General features: G+C 50.8%; 1 protein-coding gene across 1 annotated transcript in view; it reads right to left on the bottom strand.

Moving 5' to 3' along the window:
• Prex1 (phosphatidylinositol-3,4,5-trisphosphate dependent Rac exchange factor 1) overlaps positions 1 to 27,390 on the bottom strand; it is a 152,494-nt gene extending 125,104 nt beyond the window's left edge. Inside the window, exon 1 of the mRNA XM_057780640.1 lies at positions 27,101 to 27,390. Within this exon, the coding sequence (XP_057636623.1) occupies positions 27,101 to 27,304 (204 nt within the window). The 5' untranslated portion in view covers positions 27,305 to 27,390. The remainder of the gene's footprint in view (positions 1 to 27,100) is intronic.
• Positions 27,391 to 27,882: the final 492 nt, after the last annotated feature.

The raw sequence follows: 27,882 nt of genomic DNA, 5'->3' as shown, positions 1-27,882 counted from the left end.
AAAGAATAAGGATCAGCCAGGGCCCCCTGAGCATCCTCTCCCAGCCCCGAAATAAGATCCAAAAGGCCCAGAGACGACATATGCAGAAGGGGGGAGAGGGGGACACACGCCAACAGTTATGAAGCGACAGACTCCCCATGAGCCAAGCCATCTGGAGTCCCCTTGTGATAAAGGGAGGGGACCCAACAAGACTGGGACGTTTATAAGACATGAGGTAGGGGTGAGGGACAAGCAAAACTGCCTGTCATCAGAGCCCACAAGCTCCCACTTCCACCAGCAAACTCCACAGACCCATTCCAAACCCCTTCCACAGCTCCCAGTTCCCAGTTTCCTAAAGTAGAGCCTTAAGCACTATCCTGGTATAAGCAGTCTGGGAGGCGTTTGGGGAGGAAGTATGTGGCCCAGCCAGGCCAGTCAGAGCAGTGCTCCTCCACACAATGCTTCTATCATGGAAGGACACAGGGAGAAGGCCAAGGAGCTCCTGGATCGAGCTGTGCCTGAAGTCCAAGTGTGAGTCAACTGAATACACGGAGTCATCTTTTATTGAAGACCGAGTTGGGATTTCTGCAAACATACTGGGTGGTACACCCGCTTCAAGCATTTACCTCCCCAAATTTATAACCTGTGTGTCCACTGTCTCTCCTCTAGACACACACACGGTGGGTCACCTCTGATCATGGAAAGAGACAGGTGACAATGACCAAGAGGCTCTTCCCTCAGTAGGAAACAAAAAAGACAAAACCTCTCAAATCCAGGAGTTTTGGTTCCACTGACACAGAACCAGAAGTGACAGAAAGAGCAGAGAGGACACAGAGAAGGCAACTCATCAGACATGTCAGAGAGTGGGGTATCCACAGGTCAGGTAGCAGTAGCAGGGTACCCAGAGGTAAGATGCCTCAGGAGCATTTTAGACCAAGCAAGTGTTAAGGCCCCGAGGCAGGAGGTGTCAGAGAAGTGGAAACAGAGTGGAGGTGACATTGTGACGCAGCTGGAGCTACACCAGGACCAGGGCTTTTACTCAGAGCAGAGAGGAGCAAGGCCTGACTTACACAAGGTCCCTGGGGGAGCCAAGTGCTAGGACCAGGACTGGAAGCAGGAAGCCAGGGGAAGGTGGAGACAAAGGAGGCTGAGCCCATCACCATAAGGTGTGGCTGAGATGAGAAGGAAAGAGGAGAGGCGTGGCCAGGCTCTGGCTACTGCTGAGATGAAAGGGCAGGAGATATCCTGGTGGCTGGAGCAGGCTCAGAGGAAGAGCAGACAGAGGAGGCTAAGCAGTGACATGCCGAGGCTAAAAGGCTACAAAGCCAGTGGGAAGACAGTGGGCTCTCGGTGTCTGCTGGACACTCAAACAGAGATGTCTGGTACCAGAGTCACCTAGGTTAGCACAGAAGTCAGTGAGAGAAGATGTGAATTTGGGTAAAGGTCAACCAGCAGATAACCTTGACAATAACAGAACATGACATCAGTCACAGAACACAAAAGTGATGAGGACCTGAAGGATAGGATCACCCGGGTCACCTGGGCCTCCTGTCACTGGACCTCCACAACCCCAGGCTCCTGGGGGGGCGGGCGGGACAGTACCAAGGACCGTGCTCCCCACAGGGTGACTTTACTTTATACAGACATAGGATTTGCAACCACCACTCTGCTCCCAAGAGAGAAGGAGGGTGGACATGGGATCTCTCCCAATCCCAGCCTACTGCTCAGATGAGAAACAGAGACTCAGAAGATCAACGCTGTGTGCTGTCTGCCTGCAGCAGCAGAGATCCTTCCGGCCACCAGGTGTTTGTTCCCTTTTATATGGGTACGTGTGTGCATGCCTGCCTGAGCATATGCATACTCACATGTGGGAGGAACATGTATACATGTGCACATACGTGTTATCTTAGTTTGCTTTCTATTACTGTGATAAATCCATGACCAAAAGTAATTTGAGGAAGAAAGTTTATGTGGCTTACACTTCCACATCAGAATCCGCCACTGAGGGAAGCTGGGCAGGAACTCAAGTCAGGATTTGGAGGCAGGAGCTAAAGCACAGGCCATAGAGGAATGCAGCTTACTGACTTGTTCCCCACGGCTTGTTCAGCCTGCTTTCTAACATCTCCCAGGACGCCCAGGAGGGCACTGTTCCCAGTGAGCTCGGCCTCCCCACATCGATCCTTAATCAAGAAAATGCCCCACAGGCCAATCTTTCGGAGGCATTTTCTCAATCAAAAGTCCCTGGCCTTAGATGGTTCTAGCTTGTGTCAGGCTAACACAAAACCAATCAACACCAAGTCAGAAGCTGCTATCAGCTCTCTTCCTCCATTGCTCCACTTTATTCACCAAGGCAAGGTCTCCCTGAAACAGAGCCCAGTGACCAGCTGGTCTGGCTAGTCCACTTATCCCAAGATCTGGTCTCTGTGTTACAGGCAGCCATCATACCTGCCTGAGTTTTTCGTGGATTCTAGGAATCTGAATACACCTCCCAACATTCCTGTGCTACCCACCAAAAGCAGTCTTTCTTCCCGGTCCTGACAGTCCGGTGCCACCACATCTCTGAATGCTTCCCGGTAGGCAGAACGAGCCTCATTCTACAGCCAAGATTGAATACCCATTACAATGGTTACAGAGGCCCATCACTGGGTTTAAGGGATCCAGGGCTATTTCCTAGGTGTTCTCCAAAGGGTCTCTCTCTCTCTCTTTTTTCTTCCTGTTTTTATGACTCGTTTGTCCTGTGTATTCTGAACTCAGGCTTGGCTGGCTACCCTGAGCAACATCTACAATGAGTCACTGCCACATGGCCAGCAGCACAATATACAGCTTCTCCAATCCTGCCTGACTCAGGGGGAGCGTGGACAAGGGTTGGAGGCGGGGGGTGGGGGGTCCCACTTTAGGAAGACTAAATCTAAGGCTCAAAATGATAAACAGGGGTCGGAGAGATGGCTCAATCAGAAATTACCATGAGAACCTGAAAGATAGGTGACTGACAGATACACAGACGTGTACAGGCAGATGATAGATAGATAGATAGATAGATAGATAGATAGATAGATAGATAGATAGATAGATAGATAGATAGATAGATAGATGGATGGATGGATGGATGGATGGATGGATGGATGGATGGATGGATGGATGGATGGATAGATGACAGATAGATAGATAGATAGATAGATAGATAGATAGATAGATAGATAGATAGATATGGATGGATAGATGGACGGATGGATGGAAAGATACATGTAGCTCAATACCTGCTCTACATGCTACGCACTATGTGCTACAGTATGGTTCGCGAGTCAGGCAAGGGGCTGGAGACCAAAACGCACATACAGACAGAGACATGGGTTATCCTTAAAACAAGAATACCAAGAATGCCCCCTTAAGTCAAGAATGCCAACTTTATTGTGTTCTAAGGCAGCTTATATAGGGTCTCCTTGACCGATGGCCACGCTCTAACTCTCAGCTGCAAGCCCACCAGAAACCATTCCCCTGTCTCACTCCCCTGCTCAGAGCAGCTGCAACCACAGGAAAACAAGCTGTTTGATCAGAGCAGCTGCAGGAAAAAAGTTTTTACCCCCAGAAGACAGGGGGTCACAGGAAATTCAGGGTCTGGGGGTCCACAGTCCCCAAAAGGCACACACACCACACACAGGCAGAGGATAGAGACAGACAGACAGGTAAAGAACCTTGCCCCCAGTCACATAGCTGGACATGTGGAGAAAGATAACAGGCTTCCATACTCTGGGCCTGTAGACTAGGAAGTTCTCTGACAAGGGGGCATGGAGCTTCACCTTCACACCCATTATGAACCATGGGCCTAGCATCTCCAGTGCCAAGGTCAAGCTGTACCAGGCAAAAAAGTCCCATAAGGATTGGAGTGATGAGCAGGGGGCAAGGAGGACCACAGACATTCAGGGTGTGGAACCAGCTCCTCAGAAGTACTCAGTGGATGAGAACCCAATGGACCCAACCCCTATCTACACATGGATGGGACAGTCAGGGAAGAGATCCCGAGCAGTAACATCCCAGCAGAGTGGGGCTGAAGATGGAGCTGAGCTGTTCTGAGGTCTGGCAGGGCCAGAAGAATAAAGGGCCACATCAGGTACAGTGAAGGGATGGGAGAGGGTGACAGACGGCACCCAGCAGAGCCGGCAAGAGGGCAGGGCGAGGACAGCCTCAGTCTTGGTGCACAACAGATTATAATGCAACTCTCTTTTATGTCCCTGACCCAGCAGGACTAGGGGCTCACAGAGTGCCCAGACAGGGTCCTGCACACTACCATTTCCTGCCAAGGTGCATGTGTGCCAAACAGCAGTGCAGGAAATCCAGGTCTGCCTCAAGTCTCAGCACGTCAAAGAAAAGCCTGGTGCACAGCCTGCAATGACTTTCTCCAAGCTACTGTGTGCTGATACGGCTTGAATTATTATTAATGTATTCTACACCCATTTGAAAATGTGTTCATTATAACCAATGCAGCAACGCACAGAAGTAGACAGAGATGAAGATGCATCTCCCCTACTCTCAGACTGAGGCCGCCAACACTGGTATCCTGGTGCCCACCCTGAAGTAGCTTTCTCCATGCAGCAATGGCTTAGGGTATCCTTGAGCTCACGTGCCTGCTGCTCTGTCTTCTGACCAGCACATGCCATCACAGACAGTAGGCTGGATCTCAAGTGCCCTTGCCAAAAGCCTCAGTCACCAGTCTGGGTGCTACCTTTAGGAGACATGGCCTAGCAGAAGACCCTCAGCTCACCGGAGACAGATCACTGCAGGGGATATCGGGGGGCCCAAGCCCCTCCCTCTCTCCCCCTCAGCTTCTTAGCTACCCTGAGGTGAGCAGGCTTCCTCCAACTGTTCCCACGGCCACCACTTACAGCTTTATCACAGGCCCAAAGGCAACTGAACCAACCAAGGCTGTGACTTCAGAAACCGTGAGCCAAAATGTATCTTCCATCCTTTCAAACCAACTTCCTCTGATAACTGTCTCAGCAACAGGAAGCTGACTGATGCAACACGCAGAAAGCTTCTGGCTTGTTTTTGTTTTGTTTTTCTCCTACTTCCTCTTCTTTTTAAGATAAAATTCCAAGTAGCCCGGGCTAGCCTGTGTAGCCAAGGATGACCTTCAATGCAGGCCTGACCCTCCTGCCTCCACCTCCCCTCCTGGAATTAGACCAAGCCCAGTTTCTGTGCTCTTTTTGTTTCTTTGTTGGTTTTCTTCCCTAAACACTGGGACTGCCCCACATCCAGACAGAGGTCAGCGGTTAGATCAGTCTTTGAAAAGCCTGCTTGATAGGCCTAACAAGTAAATGAACAACCAGAGTCCGATATTTGCTAATGACCACTTCTGTGGTTTCCTGTTGGTTCCTTTTATTTTACTGTGTTATTATAAACACAGCTGGGAAAAGAAAAAAAAACACAGCTTTATGTCTTTCACATGCTCGTGTGTGTGTGTGTGTGTGTGTGTGTGTGTGTGTGTGTGTGTGTGTACAGCCATGCCAATGACTATGCATGCAGAAGACAGAAGAGGGCCTCTGGTGTCTTCCTTTATCACTCTCCTTACCTTAGTGTTCTGAGGCAGGGTCTCTCACTGAACCAGAAACTCATCACTGGGCTGGGCGGGCTGGCCAGCAAGCTCCTGGGATGTGCCTATCTTTGCCCCCACCCCCTGTGCTGAGTTTTATAGGCACATGCAGCCTGTACAGCTTTTTACATGCATGCAGGGGATTCTAACTCAGGCCCTCGTGCTTTCAAAGCAAGGGTTCTCACCCACTGAGCCCTCTCTCCGGCCCCACCTACTTTTCTCCCCTTGATTTTATTTGAGAGATTCCCCAGGGAAGCGAGCCAAGCTGCTGAGATGTTCTAAAGACACCGCCAAGCTAGTTTAACACTCGTGTTGCTCCGCCTGTCCCCTGCAGTCATGCCAGCCTGGCATCACAGCTGCCATACTCACATGCAGCAGAAAGGACAGAAGGTTGACGCAGACACGTGGCTCCTCAACAGAACCAGCTCTGCATCGTTCTCATTCCACAAGATAAGGAGTCTACAGCGCTGGCTGAGCACAGGCACACCTGCGATCCCTAGTCCAGGAAGCTAAGGCAGTGGGACTGCTCCTTGAGCCCAGCCTGGGCTACACAGCCAGACTCTCAAAAAATAAAGAGAACAGGGCACTGTTGGGAGGGGTAGCTCAGTGAGAGAGCACTTGTCTAGCATGTCCGAAGACTTAGGTTCTAACCCCCATCTCCCTACACCCCTAGAGAAGGGGCAAAAAAAATCATTCTGGCCCAAATGAAAGCAGGGGTATTGAAGAAAAGGCTTCCCCATTACAGGGCCCTGAAGGGATGAGGACACCACAGCCCAGCCCCCCCCCACACACACACACACACAGCAAGCTGACTCCAGAGCCTACACTGTCTCCCCCTCTGGAATGATTTCACACCCCGAGCAGGACAAAGATGCCTTTGTCGCTTGGAGAGGGAGCCAGCACTGCCGGAACATTCTGGGTTCTGTTCATTCAGATCTCTGTGTGTGGAGAAGGGAGGGTAGAGCAGAACAGGATGCTTCCCACTGGGGCTGACCTCAGCCTGGACTGCTCAGCAGGCCTGGAGCAGGCCCCAAGCCCCTGCTGAGTTAGTTGGTTCACTCCACAAACACTTGCTGTGAACTCAGGCTGGGCCAAGCACTGGAAGCCATCTTTCCATTTCATCCCCCAGCCCAAGAATGTAACACCACTGACAGGCCATTCACAGATACAAACAGGCTGGATGGGCCCCAGGTCACACAGTGAGTGAATGTGTGATTCTGCGCAGGTTACAAAACCTTTCTGAGGCTCTGTTTCACTAACACTTAGTTCCTGGGAGGCCACTGTGCTTGGAGCAAACACTTCAGACCTGTGACCACGGGTGCTAATAGGAGATCCATGGAAAGAGCCCAGACAGGGAGGAGGCAGCGTGACTATGGCTTTGAAAGCAAGCGGAGGTGGCAAGAGGGCTTAGGGGAGAAAGGGTTTCCAATCCTGGATAGAGGTCCCAACAAAGAGAAAAAAGACCCCACATCCTGACCCCCTCCAGTCCAAATACTCTGCAGTCTTCTTTCAAGGAACATTCACGCGCACACACACATACACACACGCATGCACACACGCACACACACGTGAGCATTCATACACACACATACACACACACGCCTGCGCGCGCGCACACACACATACACACGCCCCTCCATGGCACAGGGAGATCCTCACCTGAGTCTCAATGAAGGACCAAACACAGTCCCAGGATCTGTGATAGCCAATCCAGAGCCCACCTAGGACATGACCCTTTTGTAAATCAGGCCTCTCAATTGCTGGTTTTTGTTGTTGTAGCTACTGTTTGGTTTTTTGTTTTTGTTTTTGAGACAGGCTCTCACTATGCAACCATGACTCTCCTGGAACTCACTGCAGACCAGACTTCCAGAATGCTATGATTAAAGGTGCACACCACTGCACCCCATTTAATATTTCTAATTTTACATATATACATATACATGCATACTTACACACAGATGTATGTGAGTGTATATGTATGCCTGGAGAGAGAAAATATATATGTGCACACAGTTGCAGGAGTCGATTCTTTCCTTCCAATACAAAGGTCCCAGAGATCAAACTCCAACCATCAGGCTTGGTACAAACAAGCACCTTTACCTGCTAAGCCATCTTGCTAGCCCCCAGTTCTTGCTCTTATTGAAGCCAGTTGGGATTTGTTTGTTTTTTGTTTTTGTTTTTCGAGACAGGGTTTCTCTGTGTAGCCATCCTGAAACTTACTCTGTAGACCAGGCTGGCCTCGAACTCAAAACATCTGCCTGCCTCTGCCTCCTGAGTTTCGGGGTTAAAGGTGTGTGCTCTCGCTGCCCAGCTGAGATGGGCTTTTCTGTCACTTGCCACCAAAGAATCCTGATAGCCAGCTAGCTTTTGCTACTGGCTACTGTTTCAAAAACACTGGACTAAGGAGAACCAAGAGCAATAGAGCCAGTTTAGATGTAAGGGCAGGAAGATCTGATGGCAAACGAGGGGTCGTCACATGGCGGCAGGGGTAAGGGAACGGGGACAGACTCCTCGGTTCCTCATAGGAGTCTCTATGGGGCCCTCCCAAAGGAGCACAGAGCAGTAGGTGGACAGATGGAGATGAGCGCAGCCTATGCAATAGCTGACATTGCTAAAGAGACTGCCCACAGGCCACAGGAAGGAAGAAGCTGGGCCACAGAATCAGACCCTCTGGAGACAACCTTCTCCCCTCAGAGAAAGAGGAGGACCACCCAAGAGCTGCCAGACACCTCCAACTCAAATACCCATGGCCCAGCACAAACAGACAAAGGGAGGATCCTTCAGAACAACCTCTCCCCTGCAATAGGAGCACGTTAGAAGAAATGCTCCTTTATCCTCTTGACTAGTCAATTATTAAAAAAAAAAAAAAAAAAAAAAAAAAACAGTGTAAATGTAATGGCAGCCAATATAGATGCTGTTTCTGGTGCTGGCAGAGCATAAGAAAAGGTAAAGACTATGGTAAACTAAAGCCTGTGGCCAGGGCTGCCTACAGGAACCTGAACTAGGTACCCCCCTCTCCCGAGACATGGTTTCTCTGTGTAGCCCTGGCTGGAGCTTGCTCTGTAAACCAGACTGGCCTGGAACTCAGTGATCTGCCTGCTTCTGTCTCCCAAGGGCTGGGATTAAAGGTGTGCACCTCCACTGACCAGATTTTAAAAAAAAAAATCAAAGTTGACAACTAACAAGAAAACTCTAAAACACGGTGCAGGCCAACAACACCCACTTACGGGTCTGATCTGGCCTGAAGAGGTCCAGTTTGCAGCCTGTATTCTAATTATGAAGGACAAAGAAGGGGCTCTAATTTGATCATAGCAGCTCCTGTCTCAGCTGAAACCTGACCCCAACCCAACAGTGACTTCCTGCAAGAAACACAGCCTACCTCCCCTGTCCTGGTAACTGAAATCAAAGACACTGCATTTCCCAGACACACAGTGCCAGTGCATCCAACTCATCCAGAGAGGCCTCTACACCCCCATCTCCTGCCACACCCACTTGGTGCTCAAGAGTAACTGGAGGGAGGGTTAAAGCTGACACTATCTCAGCCATCAACTGGCTGGGTACCTCAGTTTCCCTTCCTGGGAATGGGAGATCATAGATGGTGTTCTCTCTGCCTCAGTTAACCCTGACCTCATCCTAAGATTCCAGCGTTCCAGGGCCAATTGTATGCCCCGGTGTCCTACAAAACTGTTGAAGAGCCGACATGGGCTGGTGAGCTGGCCCAGCTGGTAATGAGCTTGCCTTGCAAGCACCAGGGCCTGAGTTTAACCCCAAAACCATGTTTCAAAAGCTAGGTGTGAAGCCAGCGAGTGCTTTAATGCCAGCACTCTTAGAGACAGAGGCAAGTAGACCTTTCTAATTTCTAGGTCAGCCTGGTCTACAGAGTGAGTTCCAGGACAGCAGAAACTTAGAGAGACTTTGTCTCAAAACAAACAAACAAACAAACAAACAAACCTAGGTGTGGTGCCCAAGTCCAAGTCTGCTTCACAGCACTGGAAAGACAGAATAAAAAGGATTCCTAGAGTTCACTGCATCATCAACCTAGCCTGCTGGGCACGTTACAGGCCAGGGAGAGACTCTGTCTCAAAAGGAAAAGAAGTGGAAAATACCGGAAAAAGGACACCCAATGTTGTCCTCTGATCAACTTATGCACACATGCATACGTATAGACATTCAAGTGCACATACACACTCAAAGACACACATAGCTTCTGTCTTAGGGTATCTATTGCTGTGAAGAGACACCATGACCATGGCAACTCTTAGAAGGAAAACATCTGATTGGGGTGGCAGCTTGAAGTTCAGAGGTTCAGAGGTTTCAGTCTATTACCGTCATGGCGGGGACATGGCAGCATGCAAGCAGACGTGGTGCTGGAGAAGTAATTGAGAGTGCTACATCTTGCAGGCAACAGGAAGTAGTCTGAGAAACTAGGTGGTATCTTAAGTATATATGAGACCCCAAAGCCCGCCTCCACAGTGGCACACTTCCTCCAATACCACACCTACTCCAACAAGGCCACACCTCCTAACAGTGCCAATGAGCTAATGGGGATCAATTACATTCAAACTACTACAGCTTCTAACTCTGAATTACTGAAAACTGCCCACATGTCCAATGTAAGAGGAATGATTGAATAATAATGCAAACTTTATTAGACTGGTATTATATATAGCATAATTTGTGTTTTATTAGTATAGCCTGCTCTTATTACTATGATAATTTATAGCTAATATACACAGGGTGCTTACTACGTAGCAGATACTGCCCTAAAAGACTTGCAGGTGCCCCCCACATAGGCCACACCCCATCAGTCCAAGGCATCACCACTTTTGGAAAGGGAGGAACCAGGTAAAGCTGCAACCACTGGTCACACAGCCAGTAAGTGGTCAGGATCTGAACTGGACGGTGAAGATTCAGAGTTCCCTGTCTTTCATCAGGGCCATCAAGGGCCCTGGAGACAGAGTGCTTCACAGCAGACACAGCATTGTGTCTAGAGCAGAAGAGGCAAGTCATGCCAACAGATGCAGATGATCAACATAAGAAGGGGAAGCAGAGACCAAGCAAAGGCAGCAGGGGCCTGGCTGTGGAAAGGAGATGATCCGCCTACCCACCTCCATTCCTCGACCATTCTACAACAGGCATGCCAATTTCAAGTACAGCTAGCCAGTGCAGGATGCGCATTCAGGAAGTAGGTACAGGTCTGGTACTTGGCTACTATGCTGCTGGCCCCACATCGTCCTACAGGGCCCCCCCCGGGGGGGGGTACACCACCAGGGAGCCAGATGTCCATCTATCTGCCCTACACTGATGCAGCCAGTGTCCAAGCCATGAACAGGCCAACAGCAGTGCTCAAAAGATGTGTCGCTAATATGAAGACAAAACCAGAGGCCCCATTTCACAGCCGAAAAAGCAGAAGCACAAGAGCCCGGGTCCAAAGGTCACAGAGGCAGCTGAGGAAAGCACCAGGGCAAATGTGAGCAGAGACGCATCGCAGTGGGGACTTCTCATCTCCCAAAGCGGGACTCAGGGGAGAGCACTCACGGCGTGGGCGTGAAGGCCTGGTTTCACCCCAGCACGCAAAGAAAACCTCACCAAGGGGACAGGAAAAAACAGCAGCCTAGGACGGGCTGGGGATGCCAAGGGGAGGTGCCCTAGTTTCCTCCCTGGGGGAGAATGGGTTCATCTGACTTACAATTCCAGGTCCCAGTCCATCACTCAAGGAAGTCAGGGCAGGCACCTGAATGCAGACCTGCTTGCTCTTCCACACAACATCACCTCTAACCAGGGACCTCACTTCACAGATGAGGAAGCAAGGTGGAACAGTTGCAGGAAGAGGGTGCTGCTATCAGGCTGGTAGACAGGTTTGCCCTCAGTTAGCTTTTCTTCTTCTTCTTCCTCTTTTTTTTTTTTTTTTTGTTTTGTTTTGTTTTGTTTTCCAAGACAAGGTTTTTCTATATAAGTGGCTGTTCCCAGAACTCGCTCTGTAGGCCAGACTGGCCTCAAACTCTGAGCGCTGGGATGAAAGGCATGTACCACCAGACTCTCAGCTAGCTTTCTTACACAGCTCAGGACCACCCAGGGAATGGTGGCACCCACAGTGGGCTGAGTCCTCCTATATCAACTGTCAATCAAGACATTCCCACACAGACACAATTACAGGCCAGGGTGATCTAGGCAATTCCTCAATTGGAAGTCTATTTCAAGATAATCCTAGGTTGTGCAGAGTTGACAATTAAAGATACCAGAACAGGACACTGGGGAAAAAAGGGGAGTTTAAGATACTAACTTCAGAGTGGAGAATTCAGTATCAAGATTAAATTTCCTAACTTCGTACACCAAGCTGTGGTTACCTGGGATCGTTCCTATTTGGGAGACTCCAGTTAATATACTGCAAGTCCACAGTCATTCTCAAAGGGACCCAGGTAGTAACAAGAACATGTGTGTTCAGGGTGGGGCTAGCAGAAAAAGCAAGGAAGCGGCTCTAAAGGTTAACTGGAGACCCTGTGTGGAGACCCATGAACGCCTACCTGGGCTCAAGTCCTAGCACCTGTGTTATAATAATGATGGGACATGTACCAGCTGTGCAGGGTTGGGATGCAGGCCTCTGGCATGCATCCGTTGGCCGTAGTACTCCTCTGTGATTCTATGAGCCTCCCAGACAACAGCTGCCAACCTAAGCTGGTAGCCAGGACCGCACAGAGCTCTGATCCTCTGATATCCAGGTATGGTGATAAAAGAAGCCTCATGGGGGTATACACTCCCACAGATCACGGGTGCTGATGCTTCCTTCACACGGTAAAACATTTCCAACCCTTCTCATGCATCCACTCCCTCCTTTAATACCAACGGGTACCTGCTATATGCCAGATCCCAGGGATATGCCAATGGCATGCCAGAACAGACAGGATGTGGCTTACAGGGCCCTCCTGGAGAGTCTGAGGAGTAAACAATTGGCTTGTTTGGATGTGTGAATCCCTGGGAATGCAGTGGTGTGGAGAAAACAAGGGAGGATCAGAAGACGAGACCGGGAGCTAGAAGTCAAGGTGGGGACACTCTTTAGGCAGAGTAGGTGGTGGTGCTCCACACAGAAGGAACAGCAAAAGAAAGACTTGGGCTGGGATGGGTGAAGCAAGATCGTAAGCAAAAAGAAAGCTAATGGGGCCAGAGCAGAGCCACTGAAGCAAGGGGTGGGGCAGCCACACGGAGGAGGTAAAAATTCGACCCACCTCCTCAGTCCATTCCTTCCACCTCCAGCAGGGTGGCTAGGAGAGAGGAAGGTTGTCCCTTTGTAATTGTCACTATGCCTAGCAGACAAATCAGAAGGATGTGGCAAGACACTGGATCTAAAACCAACCCTGCCTGTCAATCATAGAAATAAACATATGTGAGCTAAATGGCCTAATTAAAAAGCAGAGGCTGTCAGAATGGATTTGAAAAAGCAGCCTAACCGTATGGTGCCTGTAAGAGATGTACAGGGTGATAAAAAGACACGAAGAGGCCGGGGCAGGAAGGAGAAAGCAAAGAAAAAGAGCAGCTCACAGTAACAACAAAATAGTCTTCAAGACAAGGAGCATGGCGAGGGGACAGAGATGTGCTCCAGGGTGACAAAGGGGTCACCACTTCTTCAAGAAGATAGAACTGTAAAGTCACATCACACAGAACAAAATGCACAAAATAAATAAAAACTGAGACATCTCCATCGTTGCTGGAGACCACGGCCTTCTTGGTGAGCAGCGGAGAAGGTGGTGTTGAAACCAGGAAGGTTGCAGACACCCAGAAAAGCACCTCAATTTCATGACCACCTCAGACCATCAGCCCAGCATGAGAGAACATACACTCTTTTCTGATGCATTCGGAAAGGTTGCTCAGCCAGTCAGCCAATGCTGGGCCATAGATCAAATTTCAATCCAGTTCGAAAGGTTGAGAGTACCCAGCACACTCTCTGAGCACTGCAGAATTCCATCAGAAGTCACTACAGGATAAGTTGCCTGGAAAAGCCTCAATATTGAGACACTAATGCAGCAGAATGGCTTCCTTGACCCATACCAACTCACAGAGAAAGAGCAGATGGTATCTGGGGGCAAGAGGACAGTCAGGCAGCCACCCCACACTACCCTCAGGTCTGAGTCTAAAGTCCCCAGTGGAAGGGTACCATGAGCAGGGCTCCAGGCTCATCCCTCCAGCCCTATAACCCAGTCAGCCAATATTTCAGAAACTACTGAATATTCTGTACTGGGCTAGATAGGAGTGTGCAAGGGAAAAGTGTGACATTGATCACTGTAGCCAGCAGGGAAAGTGGAACCTCAGGGTCCCTAAAACAGAAACATGAATTCTGCCCACAGTCTCCCACAGAGCACACAGGCTTGGGGGCATGGCAGACCTAGGCTGGAAATCCCCCAGTCATTGTCTAGGGGTGTGGGTCAGCAGTAGAGCACCCGCCTAAAGTCCCTGGGTGAGGGGCTGATGACTGGCTTAGTGGTAGAGCACTTGCCTAGATAGAGTCTGCCCTACGGTAGGGGTGTAGCTGAGCTCGGTGGTAGACGCTGCCCACCACATGCAAAGCCCTGTGTGCACTGCCACCTCCTCACACAGTAGAGTAACAGTAGTAATAAGCTGCTGTTGAAACTAAGCCCCTCCCTCCCCACTCCCAGACAGCACCCCAGTCCTGGCTGACACCTGGACCGCAGTTTCAGCATGCTACACCCGACCTCTGACCCACAGAAACCCTAGGAAACACACAGGAGCTCTTTTAAGTCACTTAACTTACTGGAACTCCGGGCTGGAGAGATGGCTCAGCGGTTAAGAGCATTATATGCTCTTCCAAAGGACCAAAGTTCGATTCCCAGCAACCACATGGTGGTTCACAACCATCTGTAATGAGGTCTGGTGTCCCCTTCTAGCCTGCAGGCATATATGCAAGCAGAATATTGCATCTATAATAAATAAATAAATATTTAAAATAAAAATAAAAAAAACTTACTGGAACTCATTATCAATGACTGACAGACATAGCATCTCTGTGGGACCTGACAAGTGACCTCAGCAGGGAGCACTGCGGAGCACTGGCCCCGCCCACAACAGCAGCCTCCTTGCCCTTTCACCTTTGGGTGGCACAGCATAGAAAGGGGAGACGTTTTGCTGTACTTGAGAAACAGATTCCTCCTTTCAGCCTTAAGGCTGGCTTGCAGCAGCAATTGGGAACTAGACTCTCATCCATTGGCAGCCATGCCTGTCAGGTACCTGCTCTCAGTGTCCAGCGTGCCCAGCCAAGGAGAGCCACCAGCTTATGGCAGGTCCTGCTGACCTCAAGCCTCTGTCCTTGTGCAAATAGAAGGGATATAGAGGAAACGGGAAACATGATCCAAAGAAAAGGACCACAGCAATGCACGGACCAAAGCATCCTAAACTAGTTTCCAGGCAAGGAAACCAAGGCCCAGAGAGCGATGGCTCCTTGCTCTAGTTCACACAGCCCCAGAGGCAGAGATAGGCAGTGACAGTCTGACTATGATGGAATGGCCCAGGACCCTGGGATCTTAAGCAGGATGCCATATAGTAGAACATTCTTTGGCACCAAATCCCCTCCACCCGCACACACCCACGCATCTTTGGCTACATTAGAAAACACTAGACTGTCTTAATCTCAGGTTCCCAGAGTCTAGCTAGCAGTTACCTAATCCAAACCCATCATGTTACGTAACAACACAGACACGTATATCAAAAGGCAAGGTTCTCCATTCAACAAGTCTTTAGTGTTCGTCTGCTCCGCTCCAAGTGGCGTTCTGGAAGCCAGAGAGGAGTGAATGAAACAGAGGAATATCCCCATCCTGGCCCAGTTAACGTCCTGGGGAAAGGGAAAGACATCACTCATTAAATAAAACACCCCGAGTGTCCGCTCCTGGGGAAACAACACCAGAAAAGCAGATACAGGAAGACTGAGGTGGGGCGATGAGAGGTCAGACAGGACCTAGGGGAGAGGAGGGGTGAGCAAAGGCCTGAAAACAGTGAAGGAGGTGGGGTCTAGAAGGAGAAGACTCCGCAGAGGAAGTGAAGAGACTCGTGCATTTCAGAAAGGGCAAATGAGACATGGGGGGGAGGCCTAAGATGAGGGTTGCACGACTTCACCAATAAACTCAGAACCACAAGGCTTTAAGCTTGGGAAGGATGAGGGTTATGGCGCATGAATCATATCTCAATTAAAGAGAAGCGCTCGAGAAGGTGGGGCTAAGGCATGGAGCAGCCCGCAGCCCATGCAGGAGGATTCCTTGATCCTGAGAAACAGCTGAGGCCCTGACCAAGCCTCCTGCCTCCAGAGCCCCTCCCCCAAAATGGGTGTGAACACCAGCCAGGCAGGGGTGAGAGCTCAGGACCCACACAGAGGACCTATGACATGGCTGAGTGCAGGGTGGGGCCCGAAGTGCCAACAGACCGTTTTTAATCAGGCAATAACTTCCTGAACAGAAAACAAAGCTGTCTTCCTCTATCACAGGAAAGCCTGGGCCATCACACACAATACCACAGCCTGGCTTAGAGGCTCAGAAGGCAACCACCAGCAGACCTCACCTACAGGATGGTTATAAACAGCCCAAGCTCTGTACCTCCTTCATGACCCCTGTGACCTGCCAGACCCAAAGGGGAGCAGGGACCTTGCCACCCTGGGGAACACAGCAGCCTGCAGGCAAAAGGGGTCTGCCTGGAGGAGGCAGAGTGTGTCACCTGCCTCCTAGATAGATACCCAGAGAAAGGAGGAGGCTCCAGAGACTTCCACACAAGCTGCCTTCCACCACACCGCTGCTGAACACTGTTATAGGTTTTTCACATCTGCATTGAACCCAAAGTGTTCAACACGCACACAGACATGCACACATGCACATATCACTCACACACGGACACACGCGTACACACACACATACACAAAGCACACACAGTCTGAGCCACCTGGCCCCAACCCACTGCAGCAACTGCACCCCACCTTCTCCCCTCCAACCACTTCAGCTTCTGGCCAGTCAACCAGTCAGGTAGCACCATGCCCCAGGGCGTTTGCACATGCACCTCCCGCTGCCCATAACACACTTCTTGAAGCTCTCCCACCTCCAGAGAGGCCCTTCTTGGCCACTCCACTTGAGCAGGTGCCATCATATCTGTCACCTTCATTTTATTTCAGGTGTCATCATCCCAGCTGCAGACCTGAATACCTTCTCAAACCTCTCTGGGCCTTCCTTTCCTCATATGAGTGGCAGCTACAGTGCTATCTACAGGAGCGTGTGCAAAGGGTCAGAGATGACTCTGGGGTGCCTGGTGCACAGTAGGGCATCCTGTTGTCACTCTTATAACTGGTCATTTTCAAGTGCTCTCTTTCTGTGAGGACTTTGTGAGGTAGGGACCCGTTCATCATATCCTAGTCATACACCAAGACAGAACACAATACTTGGAACCTAGTAGGTACTTTGTGTCCGCTGACCAAATGGGAAGTGAATTCATGAATGAAAGCTCTCAGTGCAACTTAGTAGGTACTTATGCCCACTGACCAAAGGGGAATAAAAGCTCTCAGCAGAAGCAGCTCCTTGTCCTCCACACCATTCCCCTGAACAGATAGAAGACTGACTACCCAGGCTCCAGAGGCCCACAACCTACACCAGCCTGGCCTCCCCTGGCCAAGAGTCAAGGGATCGTTGTCAGCTCCACATTGGGGAAGGAACTAGGCCACCGAAAGACTCAGATTGAGTGCCCGACCACAAGACAAAGGAGGAGCCCAGCCGCCCTTGAAAGAGTAGAGAAAGCACACTAAACTTCCCCAGCTCGGGCACAGGGAGGCTTGAAGTCCTTCCTCTCCAACGGGGACAACAGAGAGTCTGCAGCCACCAGCGTGAATCCAGAGCACGGGGCACCTTCTCCAGATCAGATCGCTTCATGCAGTGCAAGAAGGAATCCGGAATGGCTCCAAGCAGCCACACTTCACAGACCAGTGAACAGAGGTGTAGGGTTAAGTCCAAGGTCACAGGGCCAAAGTACTAATATGGTTCCAGACCCTGAGTAAGCACTCTTACCTGTTAGGAAGAAGAATACAGGGGCCACATTGCTGGTAGAAGCCTCACCTAAACACACACACACATATACACCCAAAGGTTGGAATCATAAGCTAGAAGCCAGAAAGGGCCCACCAGCCCAGGGGTTCTTATCAGGAAACTCTGTTTGCTTCACCCTCATGGGACATCTGGCAACTTCTGAGACTTTCCGATAGTCCTATGGGGCAGAAACTGTTCTGGCATCTAACTGGTGACAGATGACACTGGCAATTGTCCCCCAATGTATATGGTAGTGCCACTAAGTGGAACACCAGCACAGAGTGCCCTCTCAGCAGCTGGCTCCTCTGGGACCTAGGTTCTGGGTTTGACAGTCCCCAGGGTTCTGCAGATAGGACCGTGGCTAACATCAGGGAACTGCCTCTCACAGAGATCATAGCATCTCACCTGTAAACAAAAGACTCAGCCCATGATCCTCAGTTTGCTCTCCACCTAGCAGACTTCTAAAGACCAAGGTGAGGGTCTGTTCTACCCTGGCTCAGTGGCTAGGAGACACTACACACTGGCTTAGGTAAGTACCCTCTGTCAGGATTCTACCCTGAGAACTATCTTCCAGGAAAACCAAAAGCAATTGACAAATAACTGTTGATGCTGGCTAGGCTCCACTGCCTTCTGAGGAAAGCGCCTGAGCGAGGAAGACAGCCCAATAGGGCCTGCTCCTTGGCCTGATCAAGGGAGTACTCTCTCTACTCCTGCCCAAGGTCTCCCAGGCCAGAAACACCAGCACCATCCGTCTCTCCTGATGTGACGGGATCCAGGGCTACCAGGGAGAGTGTAAGGATAATGGTGAATGAGTTTCCTATATCTGAGCAAAAGTCGTTCATTCACAGGTGCAGCCATCCTCCGAGAGACAAGTGCCACGTGTGCCTTGTTGGCGGCTGCATTCCCAGGGCCTGGCTCATAGTCTGGAGGGGACAGCAGGCATCTCATAAATACCTGCATGCTGAGGAACATAATCAATGTCCAGGGCTCTGCTTGCAAAAACAGAAATGGGGCCACAGAACCTTGACATCTGAGATGTTATCACCACGGGGTTCTCACTGGGGCCAGAGATACAGTTCAGTGGTAGAATGCTTGCTTAGCAATGCAAGGCCTTGGGTTGCATTTCCAATACTACAAGCAATTAAACAGCTCAGTGGGTAGAGTACTTGCCTGGCATACAAGACGTCCCGAGTTCAATCCCAGCAATATATACATGGGTTGTGTATACAGGCAAATGCCTGTAACCTCAGCACTTAGAAGGGAAAACAGGAGGACCAAAAATTGTACAAGAGTCTCCTCCAAGATTAAAACCTTTCAGGGAAGCTTCTTAAGCAGAGAATCAACAAAACAGGAGCTTCAAGAAGTCCCTGAAGCTCACCAGATTCACTAGGCTCCATCCTGCCAGAAAAAACAAAACCAGAAGCAATGAAGACTCTGGACCAGCCCAGCTGCCTGAAAGAGCTTTAGACCAACCGAGGCACCTGGAAAGAGCACTCTCCAACCTGTGGAGCTGCCTGCAGGCTGTGCAGTGTGCTCCAGGTTCCCAGGGTCATGAGCCGTCACCCATGCTGGGGTGGGCTTGGGTGATACAGCTGTCTTTGAGGCATTCCTGCTCACGTAAGCAACCATCCACATTCCTGCAAGTAACCCCAAGAAAACTCATTGGTTCACCAAGCTGGGCTTTGGTGGTGCCCGTGCTTTGGTCTATTTTGAGTTCTCTACATGAGGTGAGTAGATGAGTGTGTTTTGTCTCCCCAGGAAAACATTTTATCACACAACGTAATTGGTGCCCAAACAGGGACATGACAGACCCAAAGACGAGTTAGGGAGGGCTGAGTGTATAGTCCTGGCTACGGGTATCGAGGCATACAACTGAGGCTGAGGCAGCCTAAGGGGGAGCATCCTCGGAGGAAATTCCGAGAGTTGTCCTTTCCTGTATGTGTGAGAGTGTGCCTCTATGCTTTGACAACAAGTTTTCAGGGTTCTCGTGAGTGAGACAGGCAACTCAGGCCAAGCCATCAGGTTAGGAGTGTCTGTGGGAGCAATCCTGGGATGGCAGTCTTCATATATGTGGTATGGGAGGAGTGGGGTCCACCATGTGAACATGAAGATGACCTGAACACAGTTTAGAGGAAATCTTGCCATCTTTGGGATTAGCATACAAGAGTTGAGACTGTTGGCAAGAGGTGGCAGAGGTTGCCTGGCCTCTGTTGTATGGAGTAAAAACTGCATCTGAAGCCAAAAAGGCACCTAAGCAGAAGGGTGTCTGTGTAAAGGAGCAATTGCAATAAGAAAGGGAGATGCGGCCAGCCATGTTAGCCTTTGATTTGACAGCTGACATAGATAAACAAGAGAATGGGAGTTGGTAAAAGCAATAAAACATACCCCTCAAGTCCAAGCTTCAGTAGAAAAAGGGGAACTCTGTAATCCAGCAGGCAGATGTGTGCGTTAACCAGGATCCAATGCAAGTCAGTGTGATCAGAAAGCACTCAGCACTTAGCCGGCCGATGTACGGTAGCCTTTTAAACATGCAGAGGAAGAGCCTGTTTCAGCCTGGCTTGTGAGGCTGTGGGACATGGGAGTGCACAGGATCAGTCTGGCTGCAGTGGAACTTGCTATCCCTCCTTAAGGCAAAGGCTGCATAACCTAAGACACTATGAGGGAAATCAGTCCTTGACTGAGTGGCTTCTCAGAGCCGTTAGGAACACTTGGTTATCTCCACCTAAGGTCCCCATAAATACCATGAACTGCAGAACCATAGAGGAGGGGCATGCTACTGAGGGAACTAGGAATAAGGGGAATTGTAAGCCAGGACGTGGTGACTCATGCCTTTACTCCCAACACTCAAGAGGCAGAGACAGGCAGATGTCTGAGTTCAAGGACAGCCTGGATTACAGAGTTCTAGGACGACAGCCAGGGCTACACAGAGAAACCCTGTCTCGGGTTGGGGGAGAGGGACCATGCTTGAACCCCAGCTCACTGGGCCAGAAAGCTGTGTTCACAGAGGAGTTAAAGAAGAGACTGATCCAGCAGGGACTGGTGTGGGGCTTTAGTGTCTTTGCTGAGTCCATTGTTGGAGCAAGATCTTTATAAAAAAAAGGCTCTGGCAGATCCCAGAGGCTTATGCCAAAATGAAAAGAGTTTTTAAACAGAGAGCAACGTAGTAAAAAAGTAAAGCAGACGGAGGTCTGTCTGGATTACTGGAAGATAAATGTGGCAAGATTCATACTCACCGGAGGACATCTGTGATACACCAGAACAAGTGAAGACAATCAAGCCTGGTCCAGAAGTGGGTAATCATCCCCCCAGACTAAGGAGGGTACAGTCACCTCCAGCAAAAGGTTATGCCAGCGGTGGAGATGGTTTCCCAGTCAGGAACTCTCCCAACCACCAGGTATGGCGGATGAAGTAGCAAGATACAACAACATGCACGTGGCCAACTCAGGGTAGCTCTCACCCTGAGAGCCAGCAAGTGCAGCAAGGGAGAGCAGAGCCTCTTGGTCCTGAGTAAGTCTGAGCAAATTAAGTCAGGCCCACTGAGTTTATTGGGTGTGGAGAAATGTAGGCTCTGAGGAAGAACTCCAGGATATGGAAATGTAACAGCTCAGAGAGAATGACTTAAGGATTACAGGGAGCTAATTAGGTTAGTGCCTCCTATCCATGCCCTGTACCCAATCCTGATCTGTGAAGAAAGCAATTGATACAAATGAATGGAACCTTTCTGTGCTATATTAGACTGTGTTTATGCTAGGCTTTAGTATCTTCTTAGCTGTGAATCTTTGGGGTCACCTAACCATAAGAACAGGTGGCAGCAGACTCCCAGAATACTTCACCAAGGCTATCTTTGTAACCCCAGTTTGTTATGGGTTGGTGGCTGGGGATGTTGCCTTGTCCTGTCCATCATCTGGAAAAGGGTTTTGTTCTACAGATGACGTAATGCTAGCCTCTGAGTGTTTTGCGGATTTGGAAAGCCAGTGGTACTTCCACCTATCCTGCAATCCTACTGGGGCTGGGCTAATTAAAAGAAAAATAACTCTAACGGACACTTTCAGAGGCCATGAAGTGACTAAATGAAAACTCTAGTCTTAGGAGTGGGCTACCTCCCTGAGTTCTTGGCCAGAGAAGCTCCTGAGGCCCCACAAAATATAAAGGCTATTGCTGCTGTTGTTGATTGTATGTCAAACCTAGATGTAAGACCCTATGGCTAAAGACTCCCCACGTGCATGCTTTGACTGCAGACGGCTGGTGGAGAACTGTCACCATCATTCCTGCTTGGCTATGGACCCTACATGCTAAAACACTGACATGCCAGGCAGGATGCACCTGCTTGTGCAACAGTGGTTCAGCTACTGTGAGTGAAACCAACCAGAGCCATGCAGTTGGATTTAAGGCTCATTGCACAAGAAAGAGTTCATTCATATCTGGTACTGTAAGCCAAGACAAAAACCTGGGATTTAGGGGCGGTCCTAAGTCTCAATGGGGGAGCAACTTCTATGGTTTTACTGATAGATATGATGTGCCTGTTAAACTTGCCTTCTAAATATGGGCGCTTATGCCCACAGATCATGTATTATCAGTCTCAACTCATAACCACCAGTGAAGCTTCTAGGAGCAAGGGACTGTTACTGTGGCATGGTGGCCTATTTCTTAGTCATAGATGGACACCCTTCCAAGGCTCAGGGATCACTGGGGGGAAGGAGGGTGCGAAGGAAGTAAGACAGGGAGAAGGGGCGGAGTGTTGTGTCACTGTCTCCAAGATCAAAACATTCCATCCTGCACGCTAGCTCCCTAAGCAGGGAGGCAAACAACAACAACAAAAAAGTAGCTTCAAGAAACTCCCTGAAACTCCCTGCTGGACCAGCTGCCTGGAAGAAGGGACCAGCTGAGCTGCCTGGAAGAGATGTAGACCAACAGAGGCACCTGGAAAGGGCACTCTCCAGCCTGTTAATCCGCCTGCAGGCTGTGCAGTGTGCTCCAGGTTCCCAGCTTGGTGAGCTGTCACCCATGCTGGGGTGGACTTTGGTGATGTGGCTGTCTTTGAGTCATTCCTGCTCCTGTAAGTGACCCCTCACCCATATTCCTGTAAGTAACCCCAATAAAACTCACTGGTTCACTAAGCTGGGCTTTGGTGGTATCCATACTTCAGTCTGTCATGGGTTTCCTATCTGGGCGTGTAAAAGAGTGTGTTTCGTCTCCCCAAGCAAAGTTTTATCACACAACACAAGGTCATGCTCCGCTGCACATCAGGTCTGCTGTCAGCTTGGGCTACATGAGGTATTACCTCAAAAACAAATAAATAAATTGAAGTTGGGGGGCTGGTAAGACAGGCTTCCAGGACTGAAGACCTGAGTTTGATCCCTGGAACATGATAGGGGAGAAACCTGACCGCCTCACACTATCCTGACCTTCACACATGCACTGTGGCATACATACATACATACATACATACATACATACATACATACACACACAAATAAGCAAATGTAATATGTTTCTAAACAAATATTTTTGAAGGATTTCATTGGCTTCTGTCTGGTTCAGGCTCCCTGTGCTGTGCCTGTACAAATGCATGTTCACATGTGTGCAGGTGCACATGTATGCGTGTATGAGCATGCACATGTGTGCATATGACTATGGAGACCCAAAGTTGAAGGCAGTTGTCTTCCTTGGTCACTCTCCCCCTTATATATTGAAGCAGGGTCTCCAGCTAGGCCCACGGCTTTCCCACTAGCTAGCCCCGTTGCCCTAAGGGTCCCAGCTCCATCTCCCAAATGCCAAGATTACGGACGGACAGTCACACCTGCCTGCCTTTTATGTGGGTTCTAGAGATCTGAACCCTGGTCCTCACATTTGCAAGGCAAGTGCTTTATCCACGGAGCCATCTCCCCAGCCCCATGATTACTGCTTACATTCCCAAAGCAGACCTGCTCTGCCCACACTTCTCAGCTCCCTACTTTTCCAGACACAAGCACGTGAAGATGCCCAAAGCCATGGAGTTAGTCATCCTGACTGGATAGCTGCAGACTCTAGTGTGCCCTGCACCCCAGGCCTTCTCCCTGGGGCAGAGCTAGGAACACAGAGTGACTGTGCAAACCACAATTTCTTGTTTTGGTGAGCAGACTCCAGAGAGAAAAATCTTTGGTCTCCCCCCACCTAAAAAAAAGCAGAACCACTAGACTAGATGCATTCTGGGAGCTCTGTGCCCATAGTCCTTGCTCCTTTCAAAGACCCCAGCTATGGTGGTTCTGAGAAGATCTTCCAGGTACCGGGAAATGACAGGTCTCTGTCCTCAACCAAGGGGAGTTCCCAGGTCAAAGCTGACGGGTCCCACCAGGGTTCTCTGTCCATTATACCAGGACTCTAACCAACAACCAAAAATAGGGTGAAAAACTCACTCAGCCCCTTCCTTTAGGGAAGAGACTCCAAGAACCCTTGCCCCCAAACACCATCATTGGTTCTCCAACCACCTACTGTGTATCACGCAGTAGGAGTTAACTTCAGGCTCATTCAAGTTTCATGATACCCCTGTCAAACAGGTGCTACAATACGCTCACAGTACAGATGTAGAAACTGAGGCAAGTTCGTCTCGCTCTAGAGCCCCACACTCAACCTTTGCACTGTCAACAAAGCTAGCACAAAGGACATGGGCTGCCAGGAAGCTCACTTCAATCTGCCACCTCAGTTTCTTCATCTGTCAGTGGGAAACCAACAGCACCTTTCTCGGGGAAGGTTAATTGGCTGCCTCTTGCAAAATGCTGCACAGTAAACAACAAGGGTCAGCTCCTACAAGATGACACCTGTCATGTTATTGTCCCCACCAGCACTGCCCAAGACAGCCCAGGATTTCAAAGGTTCCAAGTCAAGATCCCATTCTGTGCCAGAAAGCCTTTTGTCCATCCCTGCATGGTCACTCAACCTCCAAAGTGGTCTGAGTCTGTGCCAACATCTCCACGAAACACCCTGTTTCTTTCTGATTCTCTAGAAAGAGCCCCTAGGACCTTGGGGAGACAAGGAAGGATACAGCCCACGGCCTAGGTGCAGCCCAAATCCAGAGTGGACACACTGAAGAGCCCCAAAGCCCCAGGATGGGAAGGGAACAGAACAGAGCCAGTGGTTTCCTTGGCTAGAGTTCAAAGGTCAAAAGGAAACTCATTGCAAGTCCCCCAGGCTTCGGCAGACTCAGACCTCACTTCCTCCAGGCAGCCTCCTGTGATCCACCTTGTTCTCCAGCAGCTGAGCCTACTACCCTACCCACCTGTAAGAGTAATTACCACATAATTATAACTCATAATTTCAGTTGATATTTGCATAGCTAACTGTCTGCAGGCACTGCTGGGAGGGCTCTAAGTAGTTACACAACTTACCTGCCCTAAAAAGCCCACAGAACAAGATCTATTCTCTCCCATTTTACAAGGGAATAAAGGACTGAAGATTTCAATCCAACTTGCCTAAAGCCACCAATCCAAAGACCTCACACCAAGCAATCTGGTTCCAAATTTGGAGCTCTGGATCTTTTTATGTTATATTATCTACTTACTCATTTATATATTTGAGGGGAGAATATGTATGTCATGGTGGGGTCTCAGGGATCAAATTCAGGTCCTCAGACTTAGGGGCAAGTGCCTTTAACTCACTGAGCCATCTGGCCAGCTCTTGCTCTAGACTTTTTAAGTGCCCATTTTGCCACTGTAGACTAGACTGGCCCCTCCCAGAGAGCCAGGAGTCCAGGGAACCCCTGTCAGGGTGTACAAAAGCTAACAAGTTGGGGCGGGGAGAACCCCAGGAGGCTGCCAGCCCCTCTGTGCTGGTGCATGAAGGAAAGCCGGGGTGACAAAGAGCAAGCAGCTCTCACTCCAGGCTTCCAGGACTAAATGGCCTTGGGTTGCCTGAGGGCCATTCCCCAGAGGCCAGAGGTAGCCTCCTGGGCTCCCAGGGCAAGGCAGGCTACTCAGGTTACACAATCAGCCCTCTGCTTCTGGCATTAGCTTGGAGACTCCAGTAAGGGCAAGGCACAAAAGCAGCCTGGGGACTCCTACTCTTGTACAGGTGGGGAAACTGAGATCAGCATAGGTGGCAGGAGCGCTCAAGAAACACCAAGTCCGTCTCAGAATACCCTGTCACACCCAAGCAAAAATCCCTGTCCACAAACGGCAAACAGGTGTCCTGAGGATGGCACGAAAGCCCGAGAAACTTCTTTTGGTTTCTTTAATTCTAAGAATGTGGACTCCGATCAATTTCCATTATCCTAGCTTCCCCAGATTCTTCTTGGGGACAGTTTAAAACCGCAGTTAACCCAGCACAATGGCCAGGGGCGAACATGGGGAGTGTGTATCTCCCCCCACACACACACACACCCCGTTAATATAAAAACTGGTTTACATTTCCTGTTTCTTTTTAAGGCTGAGAAGCTAAGCCACTGCTGAGGGGGAAGTGAGGAGTTCCCTAGAATCTGTCACTGCTCAGCAATGCCAGAGTGGCTACAGCACTCATTTAGAAACTGCCAGCTTCAAGCCGGGGAGCTGTGAGAAAGGAAGAGATGGGAAAGAAAGCCAACCCTGTGTTATTCTCACGGGCCTTTCCAGAAGGATCCTTGGGCCAAATGGCTTTCAATACCTCTACACAGCTCCTCCCCCCTCCTTGATATTCCCTCCTCCCTAAGTGGGAACCCTCGACCTCACACAGACTCCCCTGCGCCCTCAAGCCACTGGGAACCCCAGAATGCTCCTTTCAGGGGTCTCTTTAGGGGTCTCCTCTCTCTCTCTCTCTCTCTCTCTCTCTCACTCACACACACACACACACACACACACACACACACACACACACACAGTCCCTTCCTGAAGCGGGGTTAAGACCGGAGTTAAAGCGGCCCCAGCAGGAGGTACGGAGATTAAAGCCCTCAGGTCTCCGAGACCAGCCCATCCCACCCCCCTCCAGTTTTCTCACTTCCTAGGAGGGTAGGGAAGTGGCCCCTTCCTCATTCTCACTGGAGACTCAAGAGCAGCTAAACACCCGAGTTTAAAGCACCCGAGGGGCTGCCCTAGGTCACCGCCCTGCATCCAACCCCACTTAGTCAAGCTGTGCAATCCAGGGCAAGGGACTCGACGTCTCTGGAGCCGAACTCTTCCCTCGTCTTAAAGATCGGAAAATATATGCGCGGTACTGATGAGCCCGATAACGGCTCAGCCTGCTGAGAACCGTGTAAGGTGCGTGGTACAAGGGCGCACTCGGATGCTGTTTTGTAGTCTAAAGCTGTGGCTGTGTAATTCGAGCTGGGGGCACGGCTGCGAAGCCCAGAGGTCCCCGATACAGCCGAGGGTGCGCGGGGGCCCTGTCCGGGCTTCTCCCCACACCGACCCCCAACGGGGCCCCGGGCAGCGGCCGCGCGGATGTAACCATTTTCAAACTATGCGCAAGGCGGGGAACCACAGACAAAAGCGCGGCGCGGGCCGGCCGGCCACAGGTGGCGGGAGCTCACCGACTGTAGGAAGCGCAAGGTGCCCACGTAGTCGCGCTCGGTGCCCAGAATCTCGTTGAGCACGCACAGACGGAGGCGCAGCTGCCGCTCCGACTCGCGGGCGGCCGCGCACGGCCCGGAGCCGGGGCCGCGGGCGTCGGGCTGCGCACTGTCCCCGCCTGGGTCCCCGCCGCCGTCGCCGCCACCACTGCCGGGCGCCTCCATCGCCTCGCGGCGCCCGAACTTCCCGCGCCGAGGTCGCGCCGCGGCTCAGGCGTCCGGGCTCCGCATCCCGGACAGGCGCCGCTCAGCGGGCCCGAGGCAGGCGGAGCGGGGGCGGGGCCTGGGCGGAGCCCAGGGGCAGGAAGGCGGAGTGGGGCGGGGCTTTGCTAGAGAGTGTGGGGTGGGCGGGGTCTTTCATGGAGTGGGCGGGTCCTGCTGAAAATGGACTGACTGGGCAGGGGTGGTACTTTGGGGGGAAACCTGGGCGGGGACTAATGGAGAATGGATGTGGTTGAGGTAGGGGAGGTAAGGGGGGGGCTGGGCGGGGCCTAGTGGGGACGGGGCGGAGCTTCAACACAGCTGCCAGGGAGCGTCGGACAAGAGCAGGTTCGTGCGCGCGCCGCACAGTCGGAGTTCGGGGCTGTAGACACTTCGCCCTGACTAACCGGAGTCGTAGTTCTGCTGAGTAAAGGCCAAGACCCACTAAGCAGCTCCGAGTCCTCGCGGCACCCACGCGTAGGGAACGCTCCTGGGGACCGAACTAGCGACCACCGCGCGCTTCGCGGGACGCCCAGAAGAAC

The sequence above is a fragment of the Chionomys nivalis genome, chromosome 9, assembly GCF_950005125.1.
Source record: "Chionomys nivalis chromosome 9, mChiNiv1.1, whole genome shotgun sequence".
Lineage (NCBI taxonomy): Eukaryota > Metazoa > Chordata > Mammalia > Rodentia > Cricetidae > Chionomys > Chionomys nivalis.
Note: the sequence above shows the minus strand (reverse complement) of the source record. Positions and strands in the feature narration are given on the sequence as shown.